The 26,057-nt window shown below is 35.2% G+C and overlaps 4 protein-coding genes across 8 annotated transcripts in view; 3 read left to right on the top strand and 1 right to left on the bottom strand.

The window, feature by feature from the left end:
* The first annotated feature begins 1,673 nt into the window (after positions 1 to 1,673).
* On the top strand, positions 1,674 to 9,120 carry LOC124956246 (cystinosin homolog). 4 transcript variants are annotated; one of them, XM_047511780.1, is made up of 10 exons: positions 1,674 to 1,758; positions 4,735 to 4,785; positions 4,853 to 4,937; positions 5,197 to 5,376; positions 6,174 to 6,414; positions 6,536 to 6,655; positions 6,725 to 7,013; positions 7,099 to 7,201; positions 8,768 to 8,880; positions 8,921 to 9,120. In XM_047511780.1, the coding sequence occupies exons 2-9, from the start codon at positions 4,746 to 4,748 to the stop codon at positions 8,847 to 8,849; spliced, it is 1,140 nt and encodes a 379-aa protein (XP_047367736.1). In that variant the 5' UTR covers positions 1,674 to 1,758; positions 4,735 to 4,745; the 3' UTR covers positions 8,850 to 8,880; positions 8,921 to 9,120. The 4 variants fall into 4 exon arrangements, with proteins under 4 accessions (XP_047367736.1, XP_047367735.1, XP_047367737.1 ...); XM_047511779.1 differs by having other exon boundaries at positions 8,768 to 9,120; XM_047511781.1 differs by lacking the exons at positions 8,768 to 8,880; positions 8,921 to 9,120 and adding an exon at positions 7,753 to 8,363.
* Positions 9,066 to 26,057, bottom strand: part of LOC124956237 (probable serine/threonine-protein kinase DDB_G0282963) — a 31,233-nt gene continuing 14,241 nt past the window's right edge. Inside the window, exons 7-8 of one of the 2 annotated variants that reach the window (XR_007103181.1) lie at positions 21,503 to 21,929; positions 9,066 to 21,295 (exon numbers count right to left, since the gene is read on the bottom strand). The gene's annotated coding sequence lies outside the window, so the exon portion shown is untranslated. The other variant, XM_047511753.1, reaches the window with a different exon arrangement.
* On the top strand, positions 9,223 to 10,559 carry LOC124956252 (39S ribosomal protein L55, mitochondrial). The gene is made up of 2 exons (XM_047511792.1): positions 9,223 to 9,365; positions 9,618 to 10,559. Exon 2 carries the CDS (start codon positions 9,619 to 9,621, stop codon positions 9,949 to 9,951), a length of 333 nt encoding a protein of 110 aa, XP_047367748.1. The 5' UTR covers positions 9,223 to 9,365; position 9,618; the 3' UTR covers positions 9,952 to 10,559.
* Positions 11,971 to 24,565, top strand: LOC124956236. The gene is made up of 8 exons (XM_047511752.1): positions 11,971 to 13,040; positions 18,467 to 18,713; positions 19,126 to 19,325; positions 19,518 to 19,721; positions 20,382 to 20,609; positions 21,072 to 21,397; positions 21,537 to 21,671; positions 21,755 to 24,565. The coding sequence occupies exons 1-8, from the start codon at positions 12,983 to 12,985 to the stop codon at positions 23,450 to 23,452; spliced, it is 3,096 nt and encodes a 1,031-aa protein (XP_047367708.1). The 5' UTR covers positions 11,971 to 12,982; the 3' UTR covers positions 23,453 to 24,565.

Genomic DNA, 26,057 nt, shown 5'->3' with positions numbered 1-26,057 from the left:
ATCGCTCACGAATTATTAATATTTTAATTTTTCCTCAACCTTTACATTATACGTGTACATTGGAAGGAAAACCTTTTCTTTTTTTTTTTTTTTTTTTATCTTCTTTCGCTTCTTATTTAAATAAACAAGCATTTTTTCAAGATAATTATTTTTATTCAGCTATATCAAGATCTATTGATTTATTGATTTCATGAATGGGTTGCTTTTGAAAACGTAAGAAATGATAACGATTAGAATGACTGGCATAAAATTTCGCGGTCGTTCTTAGCACGATGAGTAAGATGGAATAGGAGGAAGACGCAAACAATATGCTTTCGTCTATCGCTAACGAGGATTGATCGACGAGTACGTCGCGATTAAGATCGTACTGTACTTAAAATAGAATCTTGAAACGGTGATCGAACTAGGCCGGCGATATCGATCGATGAACGATTCTACTGACGTAAGAACGAAACAAAGTTACAAATTCGTTTTATTTCTAACATTTCGAAATAATTGAATTTCGTATAGAATATAATTCTTCGAATCGAAAAATTGTATTTCGTTATGTTATCTAGCCAATAAGCCAGGGAATTTATCAATTTCCGATTTTAACGTTGATTGGACTTTATAGAGAAAAATTATGATTTTATAAAGGAAGAGGCAAAGAACAAAGGAATTTTTATCCGAATAAGATAAGATGTAAAACGATATAGTAAAAGGAAGGTTTAACAGGAGAGAGAGAGAGAGAGAGAGAGAGAAAAGAGCATTTGTAGGGTGGGAGGGGGAAGTGTTTCTCACTCTTTCTCTACTATAGAAGAGAGAGAGAATTTTATATATACGAGGAGCTCGTGGCCGTGCAAGTCATTGTGAATCTCGTGTTCGCTGATGTAACTTCTCTCATATAGAGACATTGCATAGGTACATATATTAGTTCTTTTTATCTCATTTTATCTATTCGAGGTATCTCAATGAAATAAAATTGTTCGATTTCAGTGTAATCGACAACTCGTTCGACTTGTCGTCTTCTCTTACTATCGAAGAAGAAGAAGAAGAAGAAGAAGAAGAAGAAGAAGAAGAAGAAAGCTTCGTAAAAGAGTAAGATGAAAAAAATAACGAAGGAAATAGATCATCATCGGCAAACTGGATTGCCGGAAATTATCTGAATTTAGTGAAATATTCGGCTAAAGTATGAACCGTAGGATTGTTCAAAATTGAAAGAGAATAGAGAATAACTTGAAGGTAATTCAAAATAGATTAAAAACTGTTTCTAGTTGCAACATGATTTCTGTTGTATTGCCTTGAAAATGTAAAATTGTCATATATGATAAACGAACGAGATATCGATTGGTAAAGTATGCAAAAGACACCTGTTCGCCAGGAATGCTTTAACTCTATTGTCTCTCTCTGCCTCTGCCCCCTCCCTATCTTTCCCGTTAAACTTAATAGATTAAAAAGTGTAAAATTAAATGGAAACCATTTTACGTTAAAGTTGACTATCGATGAACGAATATCAAATGTTCAGGCTTATTGGCATGCAGTTACACGAAAAAAATTTTTTCCATGATTCTTTGCTCAAAGTGAAAAATTTGGCGTAATTGTAGGTATAATTTGAATGTCATATAATTTTATTGTTAGTTAGATGAAATTTCCGTAAAAAGGAAAAACTTTAAACTTTCTTTTCTTTTCAGAAGGAATCTAAATAAAAAAGACCCTTAAGAAGATCGAAATCTAAATAACAAATTCATCTGAGAGAAAAGGAATCCGAACTTTAATAAGGTGAGTGAAGAATATGAAACACATGAAAAATATTTAAATACTTTTGTTGTATCGAAATTATTGAGCTTGTGAAGGTAGTCCAGTCTCGTATTTTATTCCATCGTAATTAAATAATAATAATTGCAACTAAGTAAAGACAAAAAAAAGTAAAAAAATTTATCAAGAGAATTTGTTATAATCGTGATCGCGAGAGCTAATTTTACTTTGAAAAAATGAAGTAACTCGATCCGAGACTCACGAGCTTGAGAAACATGAGAAATGAGGAGAGAAAGTAGAGGAGGTGACTTCGAACTATACTATCTGTCATTGTCATTGAAAGACGGACGACGTGATTGGCTCGTATCGAGATATTGGCCGTGAAACGAAATTGATTCGCGCGAAATCGATTTCTATACTCGCAATCAGTGAAATATTACAAGAGCGCAGTTTTATATCGAGAACAATGTTGTCACTTGTAAAATACTAAGAAATTAAGTTGTGTAAATTATGGCACGTCATTTATTTATATATCTTTATTTCGGTCTTTCGCTTCTTTTTCTTTTTTATACGCAATCGTTGAAAAAGAGAAAAAAAAAGAGAGGATAAATTGTTACAATTTCTAAAACAAAAGTAATTATTACGAAGGACTAAATAATCGTGTCGTAATTAAAATAATTTGACATTATGGTGACAATAATCAATCATAATCTACATATACAGATGTAGATTCTCCTGGCATCCTTGTCAAAGATACAATGTACTTTGTACGATAATTATACGATAGTCATAATATTTGGATAAATAATACAAGTTATTTCTTTTGTCTTCTTTTCCAAAAATATCTGATAAAATCTATCTCTACTTATTAGTACGTTGAAGCGTTTTTTAATTGGACCCATACATAGAATCGAATTCATGCACCTTTCGATTTCACTATTCACATTCATTCGAATTAATATATCATCATATTTTGAATATTTACAAAAATATATTATACTCTTAAAGTCCAGTGACAATTCGTACAAATCTTTTCATTGATTCCTCGCCGTTGAGATGATGATAAATGATGTTACTAATACTCGTAGAATCTTTTCTAATCGTCGTATATTCTCATTCATCGTACGCTATCATTTTTCTCCTTTTATCGCACTATCGCCTCTCCTCTCTTCAATATACCAAATCGTTTCTGTAATCTCGATGGAATTTCACCAAGATTTGACCCACTAAAGTTGGTTGAACATTTTTCCATCGTTAAATGAAAAACGAAAGAGCGCGCGCGCGCGCGCGCGAGAGAGAGAGAGAGATACTTATTTGTAAATAGATATCTCGCGACATATAAGGACATATAGTATACGTAAACACATCATCGTTTCCAAAATCGTAGATATTTCCAAGCTTTTGTGGATTTCATTCGCGATAATATATATATATATATAATCATTCTTCACGAGAGACAATAAATAGTTTACAAATAAATAATTTATTTATTTATCTTTATGCGTACGTACGCGTATGGAATTGGAGTGATCAGCTCGCAAATTGAGAGAGATCGATACGATGATTCACGTTTACGTTGGCCGATAGGGGGAAAACTTTTCATAATAAGGCCAAAAGCTTTCCAATGTATTTCTCTCCTCCCTATCTTTTTGGAAAATAACAATTACACTTTATAACCATATAAGATGTTTTTTGATTCACGAAAAGAAAACAAAACAAAAATTCCATAAACAACATCGTGAGAAAATGGGGAAATATTTGTCGTCTCTTTGTTATCGCGCAAACATTTGAAGACCTACTTATTTTTTTTAATAGCAATAAATTATTTTTTAAATAGCAATAAATAATAGGGCATATAGATTATAGACATTTATCATCTGGCTAAATGTTTAGACTTTTTTCTCGTTAATATTCAACCGATCCGTTTCTGTCTATAAAGGGTAGAGAGTCTATAAAGCGAGTATCTTGTCGGAAAATTAATTGCTTCAATCGTTTCAATAATCGTCCTCGAGAGCTCATCAATCTTTAGGGTCAAAGAATAAAAAAGATTGCAATGTAAATTTAAGCCGATGTAATATTAAATATATAAAATATCCTAATCGAGTTTGACGATGGCACTACGTGTAAATTAATTAACGTGCTTTTTACTGCACGTGTCTATCATTGAGTTTATCAATAAGTCCCGATCAAAGTCCCGTTCTTTCGTGAGCATACTTTTCTCTTGAAGGTTTTTGAACTTTGAAATGAAGACGCTATGAAAGCGGAGGAAAATCGTAAACCACATGTACTAAATATTATGTATCCCCTATTAGCAAGAATAAAACTTTTATCATTTTTACTGCCCCATACATAGGCAGGCGCATACGACGACCTCGAAGGTCGTCGTGCTTTTGAGGTTAAGTTCGCTGATGGTGATATCAACTCGCTCGAACGTTTTCTCTCTTCTGATTTTTTTTCTTTCTTTTCTTTTTATTTTTCCTTTTTTCTTCTTTTTTTTTTTTTTTTTTTTTTTCTTCCTTTTTTTTTTCTTTTCTTTTTTCGTATCTTGAACGTGACGAGGGAAATTTATCCCAATGAATATCATCGCACGGCATTTTCTATCGTTATCGAGAAAACGTGCGATTGGCACCGTGATATTTATCGGAACATCAAAATTGTTCGTGAAAAACACCTGCTGCTACCCATTCGATCGCGTAAATCATCGCAAAAAGTCGTGCCAATAATCGTCGGTTGCCGAATGCAATTAATGCATAAAAATATCGAACGTGGCTCGCGATTTCTTAATTTCACTTACAAGTCTCGCGTTACGAGGTTAACCACCAAGCAACTTTCTCATGCGGCCCGTACTTCAATACTTTCTGTGATACGTGCTGGTTTATAAAACAAGTTTGACGTGCATTTATCAATTACTGATCATTCGAAAATGTAGAATGAACAAGTATTCCTATTTTTTGTGTGTCAAGGATATATCAATCGAACCCTATGATTCTTTTTTTGCAGAATTCAGAAAAATGATTTTCCTGCGTTATATCTGCTTCTTAATATCGTTAGGTAAGTTTTCATTGTGAAACGAAATTTTGTTACGAATATTGATAAAATTGTTCTATTAACATTGTAGTTACTGTACGGGCGGATTTCAACATTTCGACGCACGATCTTAAAGTGTTACTTTATCAAAGAAAAACTTTCGACGTATACTTGACGTATGTACCTTTAAAATTCAATATAGCTATATTTATTTTGCATTTCATATAAGGACGATCATATAAGGATATCACATGTTTATCTATTTCTGATTGTATGTATGTATGCCTCAATAACTCTGATAACACTTACTTACCATGTACTTGCAGTAATACTCGATTAATGAATTTATATCACTTGATTAATCCTCATTGATAAGTTTATCTCCTATTCATAATATCCGAATGATCATAAAATATAATGGCATTAATTTTACAGGAATTATACTGGATTAGAAAATATAACAGTAAGCCTAAATGTAAACCATAAGGATTTAATTTTGGTCGAGCCATCAGAATTTAATGTTATGTTGAATGAATCACATAAGATAAATGTAACGGGTATTGGTGCTGGACATTCGATTATCAGTCTGAACGTTGTACCTTCGGATGCTGTACAGTACGTATATAAGATAGATACGAAGTAATCGGTGATAATCAAATGAAATCGTTTATGGAAATACAGTTATCTTATATCTCTAATATTTTAGTTTTAATCTTAGATAAACTCAGTTCATTTAATTAGTAGTTGAAACGACTTATTATATTATTTGTATAAACCCTTGCGATTCCGTAACAACATCTCTTATTATGATATCGCGTTATTTTAAAGCTAATAGATTCCAAATAGATGCCAAATAGATGGAGCCGACGGTAGGAGCCCTGTAACAATATCGCACTGTTTGTTTTCTCTGACTAAGCCTTCAAAAGATTCCAATCATTACATTTGCCATTTCAGTATTCAACCGTAGTTACATAGATAGCCTCTTGACCTGAGCTTGTCATCGAATCTGAAACTTGAGGTTCGATCAGTCTATGCCCAGATTTTGAGCCGTCTACTTCCTCGTTCTTTGTGCTAAGATGCTTCTATAGGGTGTCCCCGTTGTTACGGTGTATACAAGTGTCAAAGTATTTTCCAAAAGAGCTATTAGAAAAAAAAAATATTTCTGCGTGCCCAGTGGCATTACATTATATGACAATGACTGCTTATAAAGTAATCATTATACCTCAAGATCAATTAAATACCCTTACGGTGAAGTAAGAAAATTTCATTTAGTTTTATCGTAGAAAACGTTTAATACTAATATAATAAAAATATTTCTAATGTATCGCGATTGACTTCGCGAATGAACGATATTATATTTAAAGTATATTATTATTAATCGTATTAACGGCTATTTGTTCGTTTCGTTACAGTTTTTCGGAAGCATTCGTTAGAGTGACAGTGGAAAAGTCGGATACGATTTATCACGTTAGCATTGTAGTCGGATGGATATATTTCTTGGCATGGAGTATAAGCTTTTATCCACAGATATATAGTAATTACAAACGCAAAAGCGTCGTAGGTCTTAACTTTGACTACTTGTCGCTTAATATCGTTGGATTTATTATGTATGCATTGTTTAATTGTTGCCTCTTTTGGATACCGGAGATAGAGGTACATTCGCTATAATACGATTTATGATCAATATTAATTATAAGGATTCATAAAATGTCCATAGAAACGAATTGATGTGAATTTTTCGTTTCTCTTTTTCCCTTTTCCTTTTCTTTTTTAGCAAGAGTACTTTAATAGGTATCCAAAGGGATTGAATCCTGTGCAAGTTAATGATATATTTTTTTCTCTACATGCAGTATTCGCCACTGTGATAACTATCATCCAATGTTTTATATATGAGGTAATTTTATTCGATAACGATATCGACAACGATTATTGTCAAAGTAAAATAATTTTATTGGATTTTTAGGCTGGTTCTCAAAGAGTATCCACGACAGCGCGTATTATTCATGGAATATTCGCGATATTTATACTTATTTCAATGTTATTGGCCATAACGATAGTAATTGCATGGCTCGACTTTTTATACTACTGCAGTTACGTTAAACTGTGTATAACTCTTATCAAATACGTGCCACAAGCGTTTTATAACTACAGGAGGAAGTCCACTGTTGGTTGGAGTATTGGAAATATATTTTTAGATTTCACTGGTGGTATACTGTCGATGCTACAGATGATATTGAATGCATATAATTATGGTAAATTATGGCATTTTAATCATTTAAACGAAATTACTCTCTTTTGTACGTTATTCTATTATAATTAATTTATTATTCATATTAGACGACTGGGAGAGCATTTTTGGAGATCCAACGAAATTTGGACTGGGATTCTTTTCTGTAGCATTCGATGTATTTTTCATTATACAACATTATGTTTTATACAGGTATGACTTAGCTCTTGAAATATTACAATAATCGTTATATGTTTGGACTATTTTGTATATGCATGAATAATACTATATGAAAGAAAATAACTATTAATATTATTAACTGCATCCTGCATGTTAGCAAGTGTTTTTAATGATACATTTTTTGTCAATCAAAGCTTAGACAAAACGAATATTTTCGGAAGGCCATTTAAGAATTTTTATCGCTTTATGAATGCACATGAGTACCATTGTCCAATTAACTTGTAGAAAATAAATAAATAGGCAGAGCGAAATTATGATGTAATTCATTTAAGTTATGATCTTTTAGAAGGTTTAACATATAATTTATCAAAACTGGTACAAAAGCCGAAAGATTCGAGTTCACTGTGTTCGCCGAATTGAACAAGTAACAATTTCTTTTTCTTCGCTTGGCATTATTAATATTGTTCGTTTCTTAAATTTATCGGCAATCATTGAAATGAATATGCTTGGCAAGTGCTCTTTAAATGCTTCTCTTGTCGAATTTAATTCCATGTGCAAGCTAGGGAACAATTTTGATTTTACAGATTTATCAGTGAAAAAGAAATCGACCTGAATGGCAAAGTATAAGCAACATCTGTCAACGACATATTTTTAGCATCATCCAATAATCATCCATTATTTCTTTTAATAAAATAAAAGATTAAGAACCATTAAGTAATCTATATTAGCTAGAATAATGACTTAACGGTCGGTCCTAACGATGGAAATGCCTGAGCAATAAGGAAGCAAAAATCGTTCACTATACAGTAGAATTCATCTTATTTATTTTTGTGTTAGTATTATATGATTGCATATAAATGAAACGCGAAAGTATTTTCATTATAAATACGTATGATATTAACACAGTATTATATTATAAACGTTAAAGAAACAATTAATAGAGCTAGAATTTGTATTTGAGAAACGATGAAATAATGATGTTTTTTAAGCTACATAATATAAAAGAAAATGATATACGAATATTTAACGAAGTTAGATGAAAGTTCGAATAAATCGAAAATTGTTAAGTATACGCGATTAAACGCTTCTCTATATTTTATATTAATTTTGCTTTTGTTCTATTTTGGAAAAATTCTGTTTTGTACATTTATAACGAAATAAGTAAAATAAAAACATCAATATATCTGTCCCAGTATATTCCCTATTTATTCAAAACCGTTAAGAAAGAGAATGGTAATAGTATAATAATAGTATAAACAATTATTTATTTAGTGTTTAAAAAAAAAAAAAGATTTAACATCTATTTAATGTTATGTTTGTGTGATATGCATGCGGCATGTATATATTTAGCATGTTTGTATTCAAATTTTCATTTTATTATTAGCGATTAAAGATCATTTAGTATAATATTTCACAATAATTATTACTTGTAATCTCGGATTAGGTGTAACCGATATGACATTTCTTCGTGGAACTTGATCAAAGAGCGAAAAAGTTTATATATTAAAAAAAATAAATAAATAAAAGAAATACGCCTCATTATAAGTATGCTTTATTATATATTTTTTAAATAGATAAAAATTACTTCAATTTCCACAGGGACCGTAAAGACTATCTGGACATTCCTGGTGACTGTCATGAAGATTCACAAGAAGGCACTTCTAGCAACACGCTTGCCTAATGATATTCCATCTTTTCAATATCCTTTTTTTTATACATATACATATATATACATATATACATATATATATGTATATATATATATACATATTGATGCAATAAAATTATTTATTTATACATACGATGAGTCGCGCGAAAAGGAAGACTGTTACTGGAAATAAAAAAGAAACTATAAATATATGAAAAAAGGCGCAACATTTTCATTCTTATTAACAAAAACACAAAAAAAAAAAAAAAAAAAAAAAAAAAAAAAAAAAAAAAAAAAAAAGAAATTCATTTTGAGAGGAAATGTACATTATTGTTTTATAATTGCAATGAACACGGAGAAACACGCATACCATGCAAGAAATATCTGTGCTAAAGTTGCGATATTATATTTTTTAAATGTCGATATCTCGAACGAATGTCGACAGACTTTATCAACACGGATTCGTTGAACGGAGGGATCACGTGATCGCCTTGTGCGCTACATAGTACGTGCTATCGATTGCCGAATTTTCGTCTATTTGAATGACAGGTAAACTTACACGTAATATAATGTTTATAAATTGATTTTCCGTTCGTTACCCAAAATATACGCCAATAATATATAAATTTTCTTATATCTTTCCTATTGATTTAAATAATCCAATTCTTAGCGCACATAACCTCTTCTAAATATAATGCTATAAAGTTATCATACATTTATCTCATTGTGTATTTTTTCAATGTTTTTACGTTATGTTGTAAAACTCATAATGAGTTCCTGAAATGTTTTCTCATATTTCAGAATGAATACATCCTTACTTCTGCGTATCTCACGGTTTAAACCAATTCTGGCTAGAAACTTGAATTGTTGGACAGCGGCTATAACAAAGAAACACCAGAATGTTTATGTAAATACATATCCTACGATTCTCGTTCTCCCTGATGGAAGTAGCATAAATATTGAATATAATGAACCAAGAAAAATAATTGTCCTTCCACTCAACATCTCAGAACTTTCAGAAGAACAACAGAGGATTAAGATTAATAGTCGCAGGTCAAAGACTAAGATTGTTCTAGTTGAGGAGCAAGAAGATGATTTTGATGAAATGAAATATATAAAAAGAATGAAGAAATGATAATTAAAAAAGTAAAAAAAAAAAAAAAAAATTATAGTTGTATTTAAAGGTTTTTACATATTAATAAAATGAAAAAAAGAATTGATGTAAAGCACAATAACATACAAGAAGAGTATTTAATGATTCACTTCCTTTTTCATATTTATATTACGTCGAATGTCGCGCTATTTATTGTAATTGCAATGCTGTTTTTTTTTCTTTTTTTTTTTTCATACACAATCTACCAGATGACCTTGCAGATAGATATAACAATTCAAATAGCACGAATTATATTTACGAAGTAGATATCGAGTAAATAAAATGTAGAGATAATTCAATAATATTATGTAAAATATGACCAAGTATGAAATTACATGTTGCAATTGTCGTGATAATTAAAAATTCCGTTATCTAATATCCGATATCTCATTGACCCACGAGCATATTTTATTTTTTGTTGCATAATGAACACTTTTATATTGCTCATTATTATCGAATGAACGAATAAATAAATTCAAAAAGATCGATGACGCGCTCCACCAGAGGGATAAGTCGTGTTATTTTATATTTTATAAATAGAGCTATACACATCGAGCCACAAATCTTGGGAGTATTTTTCGTTTATAAAATTGATGCGTTTATTTATTTATTCATTTCTTTCTTTCTTTCTTTCTTTTAAGAGATAGCCAAACAAAGATTGAAAACTTTCTCCATTTTACGTGTCCGTCATCTTCCTCTCTCTCTCTCTCTCTCTCTCTCTCTCTCTCTTACGTGCTCCGAGTCCGCGCTAACCACAAATAATTGTCGTACGTACAAAACAGAAAATAAACTTTCGAGTAAGCGCTATGATAATACTTGAGAGCTCGTCGTAATATGGAAAAGCGAAAGTAAGAGTCTAATGTAGGTGTCATTAATAGACGATAAGCCGAACCTTGCACTTTCAAGGAGGGAAGTAAAGATTTGTTCGCGTATAAGAAAGCATATAAAGGATTATAATGAGGTAATTGATTTTTTTAAGACGCTCCTTTTTTTTCTTTTCTCTTCTTTCCAGAAAAAAACTTGTAGTTTTTATTACGCATATGTCGAATTTAAAATTGAAAAATGATACTATCGAAATAATTGACTACTGGCACGTCCTCTGGATGTATATTACGTAATTACATACGATTTATCTCGGTCGATTTCACAAATTTTCGATATAATGCAATAGGCATCTTTGTATTTTCCAAGTTTCTGCGGTTAGATAAAGGTTTGCCCTGTCGTGATTTATGGGATTTTATGTATATTAAATATCGGAGCTCTTAATTTTTTACTTTGTTTTCTAATGGAAAGAAAGACAGAAATAAAAGTGTTATATTTTTTATTTTTACGATTTAAAAGTAATCGCTCGAAGAATTTTGTTGGATGATTAAGTAGAATTTGAGAAATCGATTAGCATCGTTCCTTGTGATATAATATTTGGTAATGCGCTATACATCACAATGGCAAGCACTTTCGATGACGGTGAAACTTTTCTATTGCGACAACTCGAGAAAATTCTGCGGTCTTAGTTAGGCAATGCAATGAAATATTCGAAGCACCTATATGGTGCCAAAATGTAATTAGTATTCGAGCTTGGCAAATCAAACGCTAATCTATTTCGTTCCATCGTCGAAAAGCAAAATGATCGATTAACATTGCCAGTAGAAATTGACTTTACCGATGATCGCTTATTCCTCTATAAGATTTAAGAAAATTATAATCGTGATAATCGAAACAATGAGATTAATGATTATTCGTCATAAAAATCGCCAAGAGAAAGTGTTCTTACTCTTCTAAAAGATTGTTATTGTAATTTTGGAAATAGAAAAGAAAAGAAAATTTCTTTCGAATTCGATTATACTTGGACAAGAAAATGACGTAGAAAAGGAAGAAGAGAAAGACGAAGAGAAAAGAAATGCATTGTGACGAAAGATCATCTCTAATGGATTGTGATGGCATTATCGATAGACTAGGTGTAGAGAGGAAATCATAGTAGCTGAGGCCATTCGCTTATGGCAGGTAAAGAGACGGTGTAACTTCTCGGTGGGAGTCAGTTCTGTTATAGTAGGCCACGAGGCAGCAACGAGTCGTGTTCCTGCAGGCCTCGACTCTCTCTTTGCGTTCATCGAAAGAACTCGCGTTCGTCATCGTCTACGATCTTTCTCTTTTTCTCTTATCTACAAAAAAGAAAAGGAAAAAAAAAAAAAAAAAAAGAAAAAAAGAGAAAAAAAAAAGAAAGAAAAGAAAAAGAAAGATCTCGATAGATACGAGAATCAAAAGGAAAAAGTTTTCCCAGACGCGTAGGCAGCCATTTTGGAGAACGCGAAATTCGATCGAGGAGGATCGAGTGAAAGAGAAGAAAGTGTCCAAATGGAATTTTATCGATATACGATGACGACGATAGCCATTTGATAAAAAAACACTTTCTTCCTCTTTTATATACGTATACATAGACATATATAAGATCGACGAGAAATATTCGTTATCTAGGAAGTGAAAAGATCGAAATCGAGAAGATCAAGAGGAGAAGATTTCTCGGAAATGTTTTGAGTTAGTCTCGAGCTAAGGAAGCGCGTGCGTGCGTGCGTGCGTGCGTGCGTACTCTCCTTCTTTCGAAAGAGAAAGCAGACGTTCGTCGATCGATTTTTTCTTCTTCTTCTTCTTCTTCCTCCTCCTCCTCCTCCTCCTCCTCCTCCTCCTCCTGCTCTTCCGTCTTCTCCTTTTCCTCGAGGCGGTGCTCCTCGTATCGTTGATTTTTTAACCTCGAAAGAAATCTTGCGATTTTTCTCGAAAGAAAACGTCATTGACTTGAAATTTGCATTATACGACATTAAATTCGTTTAGATCGACTTTACGATTTGTATTTGTCCGTATATCGACGAAGAATGAAAGAATCCTGAAGGACGCGACGACGTATCGTTGTTATTCCTTCTCGAAGATCTCGATTTGCTCGGTTATCGATCACCATCGACAATGGTACTTTGATGTACACGATCTATCGTCACTACCGCGCTGATCCAGGATCCGTGCGATGATCGGCAAGACATTATTATTGGTCCTTTGGATACTTCGATGGATCAGCTTTCTCGGTAAGCCACTTTTCTTCTTCTACGACATCGTATATGTGTACGTGATATAACTTGAGAAAATCTTTAGTTTTATCTATCGTTAATTAGGATAATTCCTGAACAGATTTTATCGTAGATACGTACAAAAGATTATACGTGGATAATCTGCGATAGTATTAATGGCATATCCTTTTAATATATAAATCTTTGGGGGCAAGAATGTTAAAAGTTTAAAGTCCAGATTAGCGGTAAAAATGTTAAACGCGGTCTAGGCCGTCCTTTTATTGCAACGGAGAGGATCCGACGAAGGAACGTGTGAATGCATACCCGCCTTGACGTTATTTTGCGAATAGTGAAAGCGCCGTGCATTCACACATTCGTAAAACTCACCTACACTTCGATACATTTCAGATATATCATTAAATGTTAGTATCGAAATAATTTCTTTGTTCGAAGAAAAAATGTTTCGTAACTTTTATTCGGCGCATTCTTTCTCCTATTCATTATCTTCAGTCGCGTTCGATCAATCCTTAACCTTAGAGAATTAATTGAAATTATTAAACCGATTAATTATCGTAGTTTATTTTACGTCACAAGCTACGTAGACAAGCTTTCACATGACATTGACCGAGAAAATGACATATCGTAGATCGTGATAATTAATCGTAGAAAGTAAGTTTGACCGATAAGAAAATAAAAAAAGGTAAATTGATCGAGTCTCTCATAATCGGACCAAGCGTAATGGCGTTATTTAAAGACGCCGGTACTTCTTCTCGAGTATATACTTTTCTGTTTGCGTATGCGTGTGTATAAGTTCATACGCTCAGGTCCGTTCACTGACTCCCCACGGATTTGACCCTTTTTTCTTCACGAGCACACACACGGTCCAGTCGCCTTTCTCCGGCCAATTAATTTCTCCCCGGAACATTATATAGTATTTTTGTGTGTCCCCGTATGTGTGTGTGTGTGTGTGTGTCAGCGCGCGCGCGAGAGAGAGACAGAGGGAGAAAGAAAAAAAGAGACGTACTCCACGCTTCAAAGATCGCGTGTCTCGAAATTCGAGAGCACCGTTTTACCTTACCTCGATCGCGATCGAAGTAACTTTTTTCGTGGTCCGTCTAACTTTTCGATAGTTTCACCATCGTTCCGAGTTGAATTATTTCTTAAGACGTTCGTTAGACATTTAGTCTATTATTAAATTAATATTTCTATGCAATATTCTATGCATTAGAGTAAGAGTTTCTTTGATGTTTCAGATTTGTAGATTAAAGTTGATTTGAAAAAAGAAGAAAAGAAAAGAGGAAAAAAGGTAGAGAAAAGTATCGAGAAAGGAATTATATTTGCTTTCGCAACGTCGCGAGATATGTCGCACGATCAGGTTTTCTGTAATATACCGGGTGATTGCATTTGTCTTATTTTTACTCTTCTTTCAAATTTATTTCGTTGCCGGGCAATAGACGTTTCCTAGATTAAGAAATCTCGGGAATGAAATTATTATTACGATAGACAAGAGAGGAAAAAAGTAAAAGATAGATAATCACTTTCGACCACGCGATTACTAACGGAGGTTCTTTGATTATCTAAAACTCTCCGTTATACTCTAATATTTCGTAATACTCTTCGTTCCACGTTTTAATTCCGCCTGGACGAATAGTCATGAATAATTTCGAGGCAGTTCGAGCTCTCAATGTCAGGGCTCTTTGGTTTGATTCATTGATAAAAACGAATAAATGCTTTTTTTCTCCAGTAAAGTTCTTTCCTAATGGAAAAACACCAAAGTAAATGTCTCAAACTTTCTCGCGACGAAATGAGATTCCTTTGATTTTTCTTTTTTCCTTTTCTTTTCTTTTCTTTTCTTTTCTTTTCTTTTCTTTTTTTCAAGCAGAAAAAACGAATCTCTCGAAGAAGTTTATGTGGTTGGCGTACGGAGTAGCACGTGAGAGCGTCGCTAAAAAATGCAACTCCCGTCCTCGTTATCGACGTTTTCGTACAAACCACTCGACTCTTCCTCATTCGTTCTTCCGGTTAGAAATCTCCGGACAGTTGAGTCGCAAATAACGTTAGAGCCCATGTTTGATTACTCACGTCGTTTTTATTCGTTGGATTAAATCTCAAATTAATGTGCAATATGTGTTCGCATACACGATCGTAATAGACGATTTCTAATTCGTCTGGTGTAGAACTATGGCATTAAACTCTACATTCTAGGCGTTCTTTTTCATTTATTTCAAGATTATCTCGTTTTGCAATTACGACGATTAGTACGTAGTAGTATTACATTTATGTATGTGTACGAAATTGATCGTAATTTAGCAGAATATATTTATATAAAAGCTATCTCGTTGCATCGTCGCACACTTTATAGATCTGATAATGAAATGCGTCCGTGCGACTTAGTTTCTTCGCAAAGTGAAATCAGGAAGAATTCGTTTCCGGACAACGACAAGTTCGAAGCTACGAACGTAAAGACCGAGACTAGACCTTGAAATATAGAGATTTATTATGCCCGCGTTCACGGTGAAACGAGAAAGGCCGATAGCACGTACTAGTCTGTGTTATAGTCTTTAAGGATCGCCTGACTTTCATCGCGAACCCAGTCGCGTCCACTTTCAATGGGAATCCTTTCGGACGTAAATCGGAGCAACTTCCTCTTTTAAGCAAAGAAATTTAACAAATTTAACACATATCTCTTTCTCGCTTCGTTCTTCTCTTGGAATAATGATAAGAAGTATAATAGCGTGAAATTTTTGCAAGATTAATACGTCGCCAATGATGAAATTTTCGTAAATAGGTGCCGATGACCTCAACTCTGACAGTCTTAATCCGGAGATCACGTAACTGGGTAAACGACTACGTAGGTACTTACCTACTTCTGTGGAGAGGTCACAACGAGTGGTTACGGTTGATCCACTTTACCGTTTCATTCCTCCTCTTCTCGGTGCAATCATTCTATAGCGACTCGAGTGTCAAGAAAAGGGATCGATGAAAATCTCGGAATATTTTCGTAAATTAAAGTTCATAATACCTTTCGTACATATAACTAAGGTCCAGAAAGAAAGAAAGAAAGAAAGAAAGAAAGAAAGAAAGAAAGAAATACAGGTCGCGACGAATGCTGAGGTATGTCGGCCGTCTACCTCGCGATTTTTCTTATGTCGCTCCTCCCTCCATCTTTCTTATGTCAAAGACAATGAATGTAATTCAGCGTTATCGTATGTGTCTCCGTATACGTATAAAACGCATAGGGGACAGGAAGAAGATGACATGGTTTCCATGAATCTGAGGTTAGTGAACCTCCGCTAGCAGCCATCTCGAAAGATTAATATCGAAAAGATATTAATAGCAAAATTAATTTCATTATTGTTTATCGATCTATCCGATCGAGTCGCGAACTCTTTCAACATTCTATCGTTGTCCTTGAAAAGCGAAAATCAATCGTCTTTCATTCCAATCGTGTTGCACCTTCTTCGGCTTCGATCGCTTGGAACGCTTTGACCGAGGGTAAACTACGAAATGAGAATAATAAATTCTCATTAAACAACGAGTATAATGATAGGAAGTCTCCCTTATTAAGTTTACCGTTAATCAGATCGTATTGTTTAAAATATCTTAAATCTTTCGTAATATTAAGCTCCTAAAGCGACATCTAAACGTGCCGTGAGACATCAATTAAGATTCTAATTACACGTTCAAGTTGAATAGGACGAATTTTTCTTCTTTCTTAAAATGAAATGTTCTGATCGTCAATAAGAAGAAAACAAGAAAATTACTAGGTACGAACAGACTCGAATGATATAAATTAGACATTTGATTTGTCAAGGATTAATTCATCCGTCCATTAAATTTGCAACGAGCATAAAACGTGTCCCGCGTGATCCCGTTGCCGACGAGCAATAGTCGCGTTAGTCCAGACACGGTCTTTTGTCGTACCGTTAAGTCGTCCCTCTTCGAAGCTCACCCGACAGCGATTCGTGTCTCTTGTCACTCGGAGAATGGCCATGACCATTACCGTTTCAAAGATTACGAGGTAAAGAAACGATCGAATGATAATGAGCGGACGAAGAAGACCTCGTTTTTATAATACGTCTCCTTCTGGACAGCTAAGAAAAATAGAAATATCTATGATATGGCCTATTTGAGATAAATGATGTATTGACGTTCCACCGATTATTCTCGACCCGAAAAATCAAAAAATTAATAAAAAATTAATTTTTATGAGATTCACGAATTATGCGTGAAACTAGGCGTTACGTAATTTCGATGACCATTCGCGTATATACATATTGACATAGAGACATACGTGCGTATGCACGGATGATCATCAATTATGGTTAACGAAGGAGAACCAACGTTCTGGAGTGATTTCGCAAGTTTGTCTACGAGAGAAATTAAGGTCGAGATTATCATCGAGTGAGAAACGATAGAAGTACCGTGTATGTACACTCGACCGTACAGTGTACATATATCATCTGCAATCTTCTAGTTGAAAATGAAATTGACGGATGAAGTTGTATTCGTCGTTCCGTTGATACGCTTATATGATCAGACACTTAGAAGATCTAACGAGTGTAACGTTAGATGCGGCTCGCTTTATTCGATAGAATCCTTCGGTGCAAATTATGTTATTTATTTGAAATAGGGAACAATTGGAAATTTAGGAAATGTCAATTACTTAATTTTTGATTCTTAAGCGCGTTTGCTTTGATTATTCGTCGGCGTGATTCATCCAAGGATATATACCCCCTATAAAGTCGTGCGAGTTTTTTTTCTCCTAACGAGCGCAAATAAATCTGGGTCGTAAGTTCATAAAGATAGACGTATCCATGTACTCGGAAGAATCATCCGAACGTTGCATCTCCCTGAGTTGCTAAATTTCGTCTGCGATAAGATTTTTCCTTTCTTTCTCTCTTCCTTCCCATGTCTTATCTTTTGTTCCATTCAAAAGAATCTCGTGGTTTTCTGAGTTTTTAGATTTAGAAAGTTCTTCCTCTCTAGATTATCTCTTTCCAAATATACACGCAAGTGTGCATACGTATGTGTATGTTTATATATATAAACTGCGACAATCATTCAATTCGCAATTGAGTTTCGCGACGAAAAAAATTCGGCCGAAGATGCAAAGATTGAACCCAGTTACGATCCGTCGACGATTCCGCGAAGCCGAGACAATCAAAGATTGCTTTTCAGAGCAAAACGAGGTGGAAATGTCGGAGGTGGAATCTATAGATCGTGAAAGAAACTTATATCTCCTTTCAGGACGATCTTGTTCCGGGCTGAGTATTTAGGAGCGTTATGCTAATCAAAATAATTGCTGTCCGTGCAGCGAAGCGAGGACACCGTTAAAATTACTACCATTTCTTATTTTATATAAGAATCGAATAAAATAATGGACAACGCGCGTAAAAAGAAAGAGATTTAACTGTTGTAAAGGAGATGAAAATATTTTTTAGGAGATCGCACGCTGGCCGAGGCATGGCCGACGAGCCTCGACGAGTCACTCGACGAGAGAAACGATGCAGAAATTTTTCGAGCAGTCGTCGAATCGATGAGGGAATGGTCGCTTCACAAACGCGAACGTCATAGAAGCAAACGGGAAGTGTCAAAGGTTTGTTACGAGGACATTGGCTGTTTCGAAGATACCGGACCCTTTAGCTATCTCGAGATGTTACCTTCACCACCAAGGGACGTTGGTACCAGGTGAGAGAAACTAGATTTCGATTCTTTTTTATATCGTCTAATCGGAAACGATCTCTCGTCGATACCAATCAAATTTCAAGATCAAGTACGTATGACATATAAAGTAACGAGGAGGTTCAACTATTACGTATACCAATCGTATGTTTCTGTTGGATAATCACCTAGTCTATTATTTTATATAACATGCAAAATTATTAGAAAAGGAGTAGTTTTGTATGCGTAAGTACGCGCAAGTTTCCCGCATCGTAGTTGGAAAGTACTCGATTACTGTTCACTTCGATGCATCGAGGGAAGCACCAACGAACGGCGTTCAATATCGCATCTTAATTCGTACTATCGTACCATTCATGCTATTTAAACGTTTTGTATGCATTACGTATTGTATGTTTATTAATTACGTAAATACGCGCAGATTCCTGGTTTACGGTAGCAGAAAGGCAAGATCGATACCTATGGAAGTACCTGCCGAAGATATAAACGATAACGCTCACCGTGCCATAGATCCCGATCTACCGACCAAAGTTATCGTACACGGCTTTGGATCTAGTTGCGATCACGTGTGGGTTTACGAGATGAGATCGGCGCTAATGACCGTTCACGAGTGTAACATCGGTATGTGCATCGATTGGAAATCAATTAAAACGATAGTTAAACGTTAAATTGTTGTTCTACGAGTTAGTTTTGTCCGATGACGAATTACTTCGTAGACGCACGTAGCTTCAATTACTTTACTAGATCGTTTCAACATTATTTCGAAGAAAGAGAAAAGATGAAATAATGGATTTTGCTTTCGTTCACGTCCAGTGTGCGTAGATTGGGGCCCAGGAAGTGCCGTGCCAAATTACGTTAGAGCAGCAGCTAATACTCGACTGGTAGGACGGCAATTGGCCAAATTGATACGTAACTTGGAAGTTCCCCAAGAGAAGGTACATTTGATCGGCTTTAGCCTTGGTGCACACGTAGCTGGTTTCGCTGGAGCAGAACTTGGAAACGTTTCTAGAATCACCGGTAGGTAAAATCGATCGTTTTCTTCTTCTTCTTCTTCTTTTCTTCTTCTCCTTAACGCAGACCAATCAACTCGATGCCATTTTCATTTCTTTCGAAAGCTCACTCGAATTGATCGCGAATTGATCGGCATTCATTTTACCTTTCTCACGAATTACATTAATTAACATTGTTACGAAATGCGGCAGATATGTAGTTCACGATCGGATAAATACGTTCACTTCTGTGATCTTGTACAAGAAATGACACCTTCGCTGGTAGAGTCGAGGCAGAATTACCCGTGAAAGATCGATGACAATAATTGTAGAGGTAGCGAAAATTTTCCATCCAAGTATTTCAAACTGCTCTTTCGAACGATTAATAAATACCAGTGAAGAAAAAAAGAGAAAAGAAAAAAAAAGAAAAAAAAAAAAAAAGGAAAAACTAATTAATCAATCCACTGGAAGATATATGTTAAGTTAATCTATAATAATATTCAAAGTTTAAAAGTCATACTTTACGCAAGTCCAAGTGAACGTGGCCGTTAATTGATCAATTTATAACCCGATGAAAGAACTGTAACAAGGTTGTGATCGTTCGTTAAATCGTAAATTTACTATTAGATTGAAAATATATATACGTTACCGTTACAACAGGGAGTAATTTGATTTACGTATTTATCAGGATTGGATCCAGCTGGGCCACTCTTCGAATCTCAAGATCCCAGAGCCCGATTGGACGAGACAGATGCTAATTTTGTCGACGTGATACACAGCAATGGTGAACAATTAATACTCGGAGGACTTGGTTCTTGGCAACCAATGGGTGACGTTGATTTTTATCCCAATGGTGGAAGAATGCAAACCGGCTGCTCAAATATTTTCGTCGGAGCTGTATCCGATATCATCTGGTGTACGTAATGTTTTTTTCTTCATGCAAATACATACACCGAGATAAGTAGAAAAAAAAAGAGAGAGAAAAAGGATGCGATGAAAAATCGCAAAAAATTACTCGTTCATATTTTCAAAATTGATAGTCGATCGAGTACGCCCACGCGTACATTGTGCAGTGTAGATCGGCGATTAGAAAGCACAACTGTCCATCGTCTTTCTTTTCTTTTCGCTTCTCTTCTATTTCGAATCGAGAGTATCTCATTACCTCCTACACGAAGGAAAAACAGCTTGGATATTTCTTCTATGAAGAAAGTGGGTCGTATAGTTATACGGGTCGAGGTAAACGATACGACACTTATTCGTCGTTTAATTTATTCGATAAATGACGGGTGGTCGTACGATTCCACTCCATTTGTTGTTGAACAAAAAGCGCTTCTAATTCGATCGATCTCTTACGATGAAATTAATATTTTTTGATCAGCTGCCCCGGTTGAAGGTAGATCTCTCTGCAATCATCGCCGTGCTTACAAGCTCTTCACCGATTCCGTCAGTCCAAAATGCCGTTTTCCTGCGTTCCCCTGTCCTCGTGGCTACGATGGTCTTCTAAAGGGTGATTGTTTTCCTTGCAACTTTAATGGCGAAGACAGGCCTTGCGGTGACATGGGTTATTACAGCGACAAATTGCCAGCCAGAGGTCAGCTTTATCTAATAACGAGAGATGAAGAACCATTTTGTGCTCATCAGTACAAAGTGAAGGTGTACAGTAGCCGCGGCGAAAGGCCAACCAGAAGTTATGGCAAATTGCAGGTGAATTTTGTTTCGCGTATTTTCATCGGCGGACTCGTTCGATCATCCGATTTCTATTCGTTTTATTCGAATATTTCGAAGATCCGATAATTATTATGATATTACCTGTGATTAATGAGAAATTAATTAACCCATTCAGATAACGCTGATCGGCGAGGGATCCTTCAATGAGAGCTTTGCCATGACACGAAAAGATGAAGAACTTCTAGTGGGAGTTACGCTTCAAAAGATAGTTGTTCCCCATCCGGCGGTAACCAACATAGAATCCATCGAGGTATAGCCGTAATCTTTTCAATATAATCATATTCTAACGTAATTAGTATTATTACCAAGTTTTCATATACGAACTTTCGACAGATCAAATATACGGCGTACAGTGGATGGTTATCGTCAGGCCTGGTTACTTGGAGTATAGACAAAGTAGCGTTGGTCGATAGCTTCGGTAAAACATTATCGATATGTAAAAAAGGTTTAATCCTTGAGTCTGGAAGAGCCAGTCATCTACCGCTCTACCCAGGTGATTGTGAAGTACCTGTTGAAGGAGAAAACATTACAAATCCTATGATAGTTCCATTGGAACGCATGGTTCAAGAAAGACAAGGCGGTATAGGTCCATTCACGAAGGAACAGAATTATGATATTAGAAATGCTTATTCTAATGAGTTCACATCGAGGAAGAAACCTAACTCGAAGGGCGTTGGTCCGTTCACGAAGGAACAAAATCTTAAATCGATCGAAGGATCCAACGAATATGAGAACTCTGACGATCCTCCTGACAATTCTTGGAAAATCGTTGATATTTCGAACGACGCCGAGTCTAATTCTTTGGATAACAGCGAAACCGAAGGTGGAAGAAGTTTTTCCGGCTCGAATTTTATCGAACGAGTTTCGCCATTCACCGAGATCACCGCTGAAGACGTAACAACGAAACAATACTTGCCAGAAATTCGAGAACCCGTGTTACGTTCTAACAAGAAAGAATCTGGAAGATCTCTAAAATTGTCTGAGATCACCGAACCAATTTTGAGACCACGCTCGATGAGACAGAACCTAACTAGAGGAAATATTTCCTCGGACGAAGACAGACAAGACGACGAGATTCAAGAGACCTCGTCGACGTCTACCAGAGGCTTCACCGTACAGTTTTTACCAGAAAGATTAGCCGGAATACTTGCACAAGCCGAGAAATATGCCAGGCAAACGTTGTTGCCATTGATTTCACAATACACGCCTAGTTTCGTGGGTGGTTTACCACGTCTAGAGGAACCTAAATACTTTCCACCGTTGGGCGATAGGATGGATAACAAAGAGTTTGTCGAAAGTACAGTAAGATCGAGGGATCAACATGCAAAACAGTTGGATATACAAAAAGAGGGCGTCGAAATGAGTGAAGAGAAGGACGAGGATGGTATTGTCATTGATCAAACGAGCTCACTGAATGGCATAGAAAATAAAGAGGATAACGTAACCGTAAAAAGAAATGAAGGTAACGAGTGGGTGCCGATCAAGGAACCGGATGTCGCGATATCTCGGAGGAACTCTAACCTGTCTCGATCTTTTGACGAGAAGGATCAAGAGATGGTTGCTTCGACGAAGAAATTATTAAACGATTGGGTACCGATAACAGAGAATATACGCCAATCGACGGATAATCCTGTTAAAGAGGATCTTTTAGGATCTACGAGTTCTTCGACGGATTCTGAGGATTCTATAATAATTACTGAAAGACCAACGTACGACGATCAAACGAATAACGAACGTAGATTCATACCATTGATAGATTTTGAAAATTCGAACGATTTTTTTCCGTCGACCAGCGCAAATGAGATTGCTGAGTCTCGCTCAACGAGTAGCCCAATGGTTTACACGTCGCACATACAGAAGATTCCAAGATCGACTTTGGACAAGAAGAGGGAACCTAAAACATTCCCAAGGAGAACGATGATCTTTCCTTACGCTTACGAAAGAAGAAAGGACCCAAGAACGAGGTACATACCGTTGATTCCCGAGGAGGACATCGGTAGATCCATAACGTCCATCGAAAGAGATCGTTGATGATCTATCATTCGGCCATAACTAGATTATTACGATCCTGAACTATACCTAAGATGTTAAATTCGAGCGCGCTTAAACGCTCGTTCACGCTCGTTCAGATACATACTTGTTGATGTTAAAATGAACGCAAGTGCCGATTAATGATTTTTTATCGAAAGAGAGCAAATTTATTTTTTTTTTTTATTATTGTTATTTATTTATTTCTTTTTTCTCTTTTTTCTTTTTTCTTTTTTTTTTTTTTTTTTTTTTTTAAATGGCACACTAGACGCGTTCATCGATCGTATTCCATTCGCTTCTTGCGTGTAGAAATTATTATATTTTTATTATTTCCATACACGAGAAGACAACTAATTGGTCCTTACCATAATTTTATAAACTTGCGTTCGAAAGTCGAGATATGCGAACATTCATAGATTGATTGTCACCAACTTGTTCATTATATTCCTTCAAAAGTGATTAGTAGCTAGTCTGCCAAACGATCGATAAAACGACCAAGGCCTCGTCGTGACCACTTCGAGAACCTTTATTCTGATAAAAAGGATATTTGCAAGGCAATCCACAGGGATATTGTTGTTCTATTCTTTTTTTCTTTCCCCCTTTCTAAGACTACGTTTTTCATTTCTTTGTTCGTTAACTCTTTATCGTTCATCAATGAAAAGAAAAGTTTAAACGACCAGGTCGACGATACTCGATGGCTTTAGAGAAAGGCTATAAAAGTTATTTGTTTGTCTTACTTTCTTTCCTTTTCTTCTATTTTCTTTTCTTTTGGTAAAAATTGGGAGTCCTTAGTTTTATTACTCTTGTATATAGGAATCTTTACAATATAATATAGTTTATCTATATAGAGCTCCACCAAAATTCTCTCTTTCACTTATTACCGATTAATTGTTATAACTATTATTATCTTCGTCTCACCACACCATTTCTCATCGTTTACTCGACTTTTTTTTTTCTTTCACTTCCATATCATCGCACATTCATACTCGACGGACGTTCGTCGAAAAACTTTTGTAACGCCTTTTCATCACTCGTCGTAAAAATGTCTGTGTTTTGTAACGAGATTTATACGTATTCTATATGTTTTTACTTAAAATAAATAACCCTTTTTCTTTTCTTTTTCTTGAGAAATGCGTCTCTCGGACCACCGATACTCTCTTCATTCTCTCTTTTATACATGCACACATACATACAAATACTCGTTCCTATTTTTACAATCCATTTTTTTTACGATGAACGAGAATTTCAGGATATGTCCATTCCCGATATGTCCGCACAATTAATAATAAAAACCTAACACGTTCGCAGTCCATTCGTCTCGATTCTTCAGGTACCGATTGACGCGTCGTGTAAACAAAAACATCAACGACATAAAGAAAGAAGGAAAGATATAAAGAAGGAAGGAAAAGAAGCAAGAAAGGAAATGAAGGAAATTCTGCAAGATCGTTGCAGTCCACTGGTCGAGGAAGAGACTGCGAATATCGAGAGACAAAAATTCAACCTACTATTTTCACTCGCTCATTCGCTCTATCTCTCGTTTACAAACAATATTTAACAAACGCGCAGTCTTATCAGGTAAAACCCGTGAACGAACTTGAATAAGTAAAAACGTGTTTATGTTTACGCATGTTTGTTTTATCGTGTGTGCATATATATGCATGTGTGTGCGTGTGTGTGTGTGTGTGTGTGTGTGTGTGTATAGTCTATCGATTCTATTTAAAATAATTTGGTTCGACTCGTCCTATAAGAAGTAGCGCGACGAAACGATTGAACGTTTAAGCGATTTCACAGCTGCACTATTGTAATCAACGCGGATGCTTTTCATTGGACGCAACCAAGGACCACCGCATATGACCTGCATTCTAATTCGCTCTCTCTCTCTCTCTCTCTCTCTCTCACTCTCACTCTGTATTCTCGTATAAATAATCCGTATCGAAAGAGAAAGAAGAAAAAAAAGAAAAGATCACTCTTACATCCTATGCTCCTTATCTATCGAATTTCTAATGCCCTAAGTTTCTCTTCGATTTAACCATTACGACGTACAAAAGATAAGGCCGCCACATTTAATTACACTGACTAGATCAGTTTCATATGTTTTTTTTTTCTTTCTTTCGTAAACGATTCATTCACTCGTTTTCATTCATTCGTCCTCTTTTCACCTCTCAACAAAAATATTCAGGACACGGATTTTCCCGCCAACAAAATATAGTATGTGTATATATGTATATATATATATATATACACATATGTATATATATATATCTTCCTTTCTCTCGTCCTGAGTATACTAATCTACGGATATATCTTACTACTTTAACGATCGGGCACAAAAAGATGGACGAGTCTCAGCTATCGATTTTCGTCGAATTTTGACGAATCTTTTTACTGAGACTCATTCGCGGAAGTACTTAGAAGAACTTAGGCCCTGGCGAAGTTCTTTTTGAAAATCGAAGAAACACGCGATCGTCTATCTATGCGCGCGTGTGTGTGTGTATATGTATGTATGTATGTATGTATGTATATATATACATATATAATGTATATACATTGTAAAATTTCTCTTCTCTTTCGTTTGTTCGAAGAATCGTTCTTTCTTCTTAAAGAAGAA

This window comes from Vespa velutina, chromosome 21 (assembly GCF_912470025.1).
Source record: "Vespa velutina chromosome 21, iVesVel2.1, whole genome shotgun sequence".
Taxonomy (NCBI): Eukaryota; Metazoa; Arthropoda; class Insecta; order Hymenoptera; family Vespidae; genus Vespa; species Vespa velutina.
The sequence above is the reverse complement of the archived record's forward strand: the minus strand, read 5'-3'. Positions and strand labels throughout refer to the sequence as shown.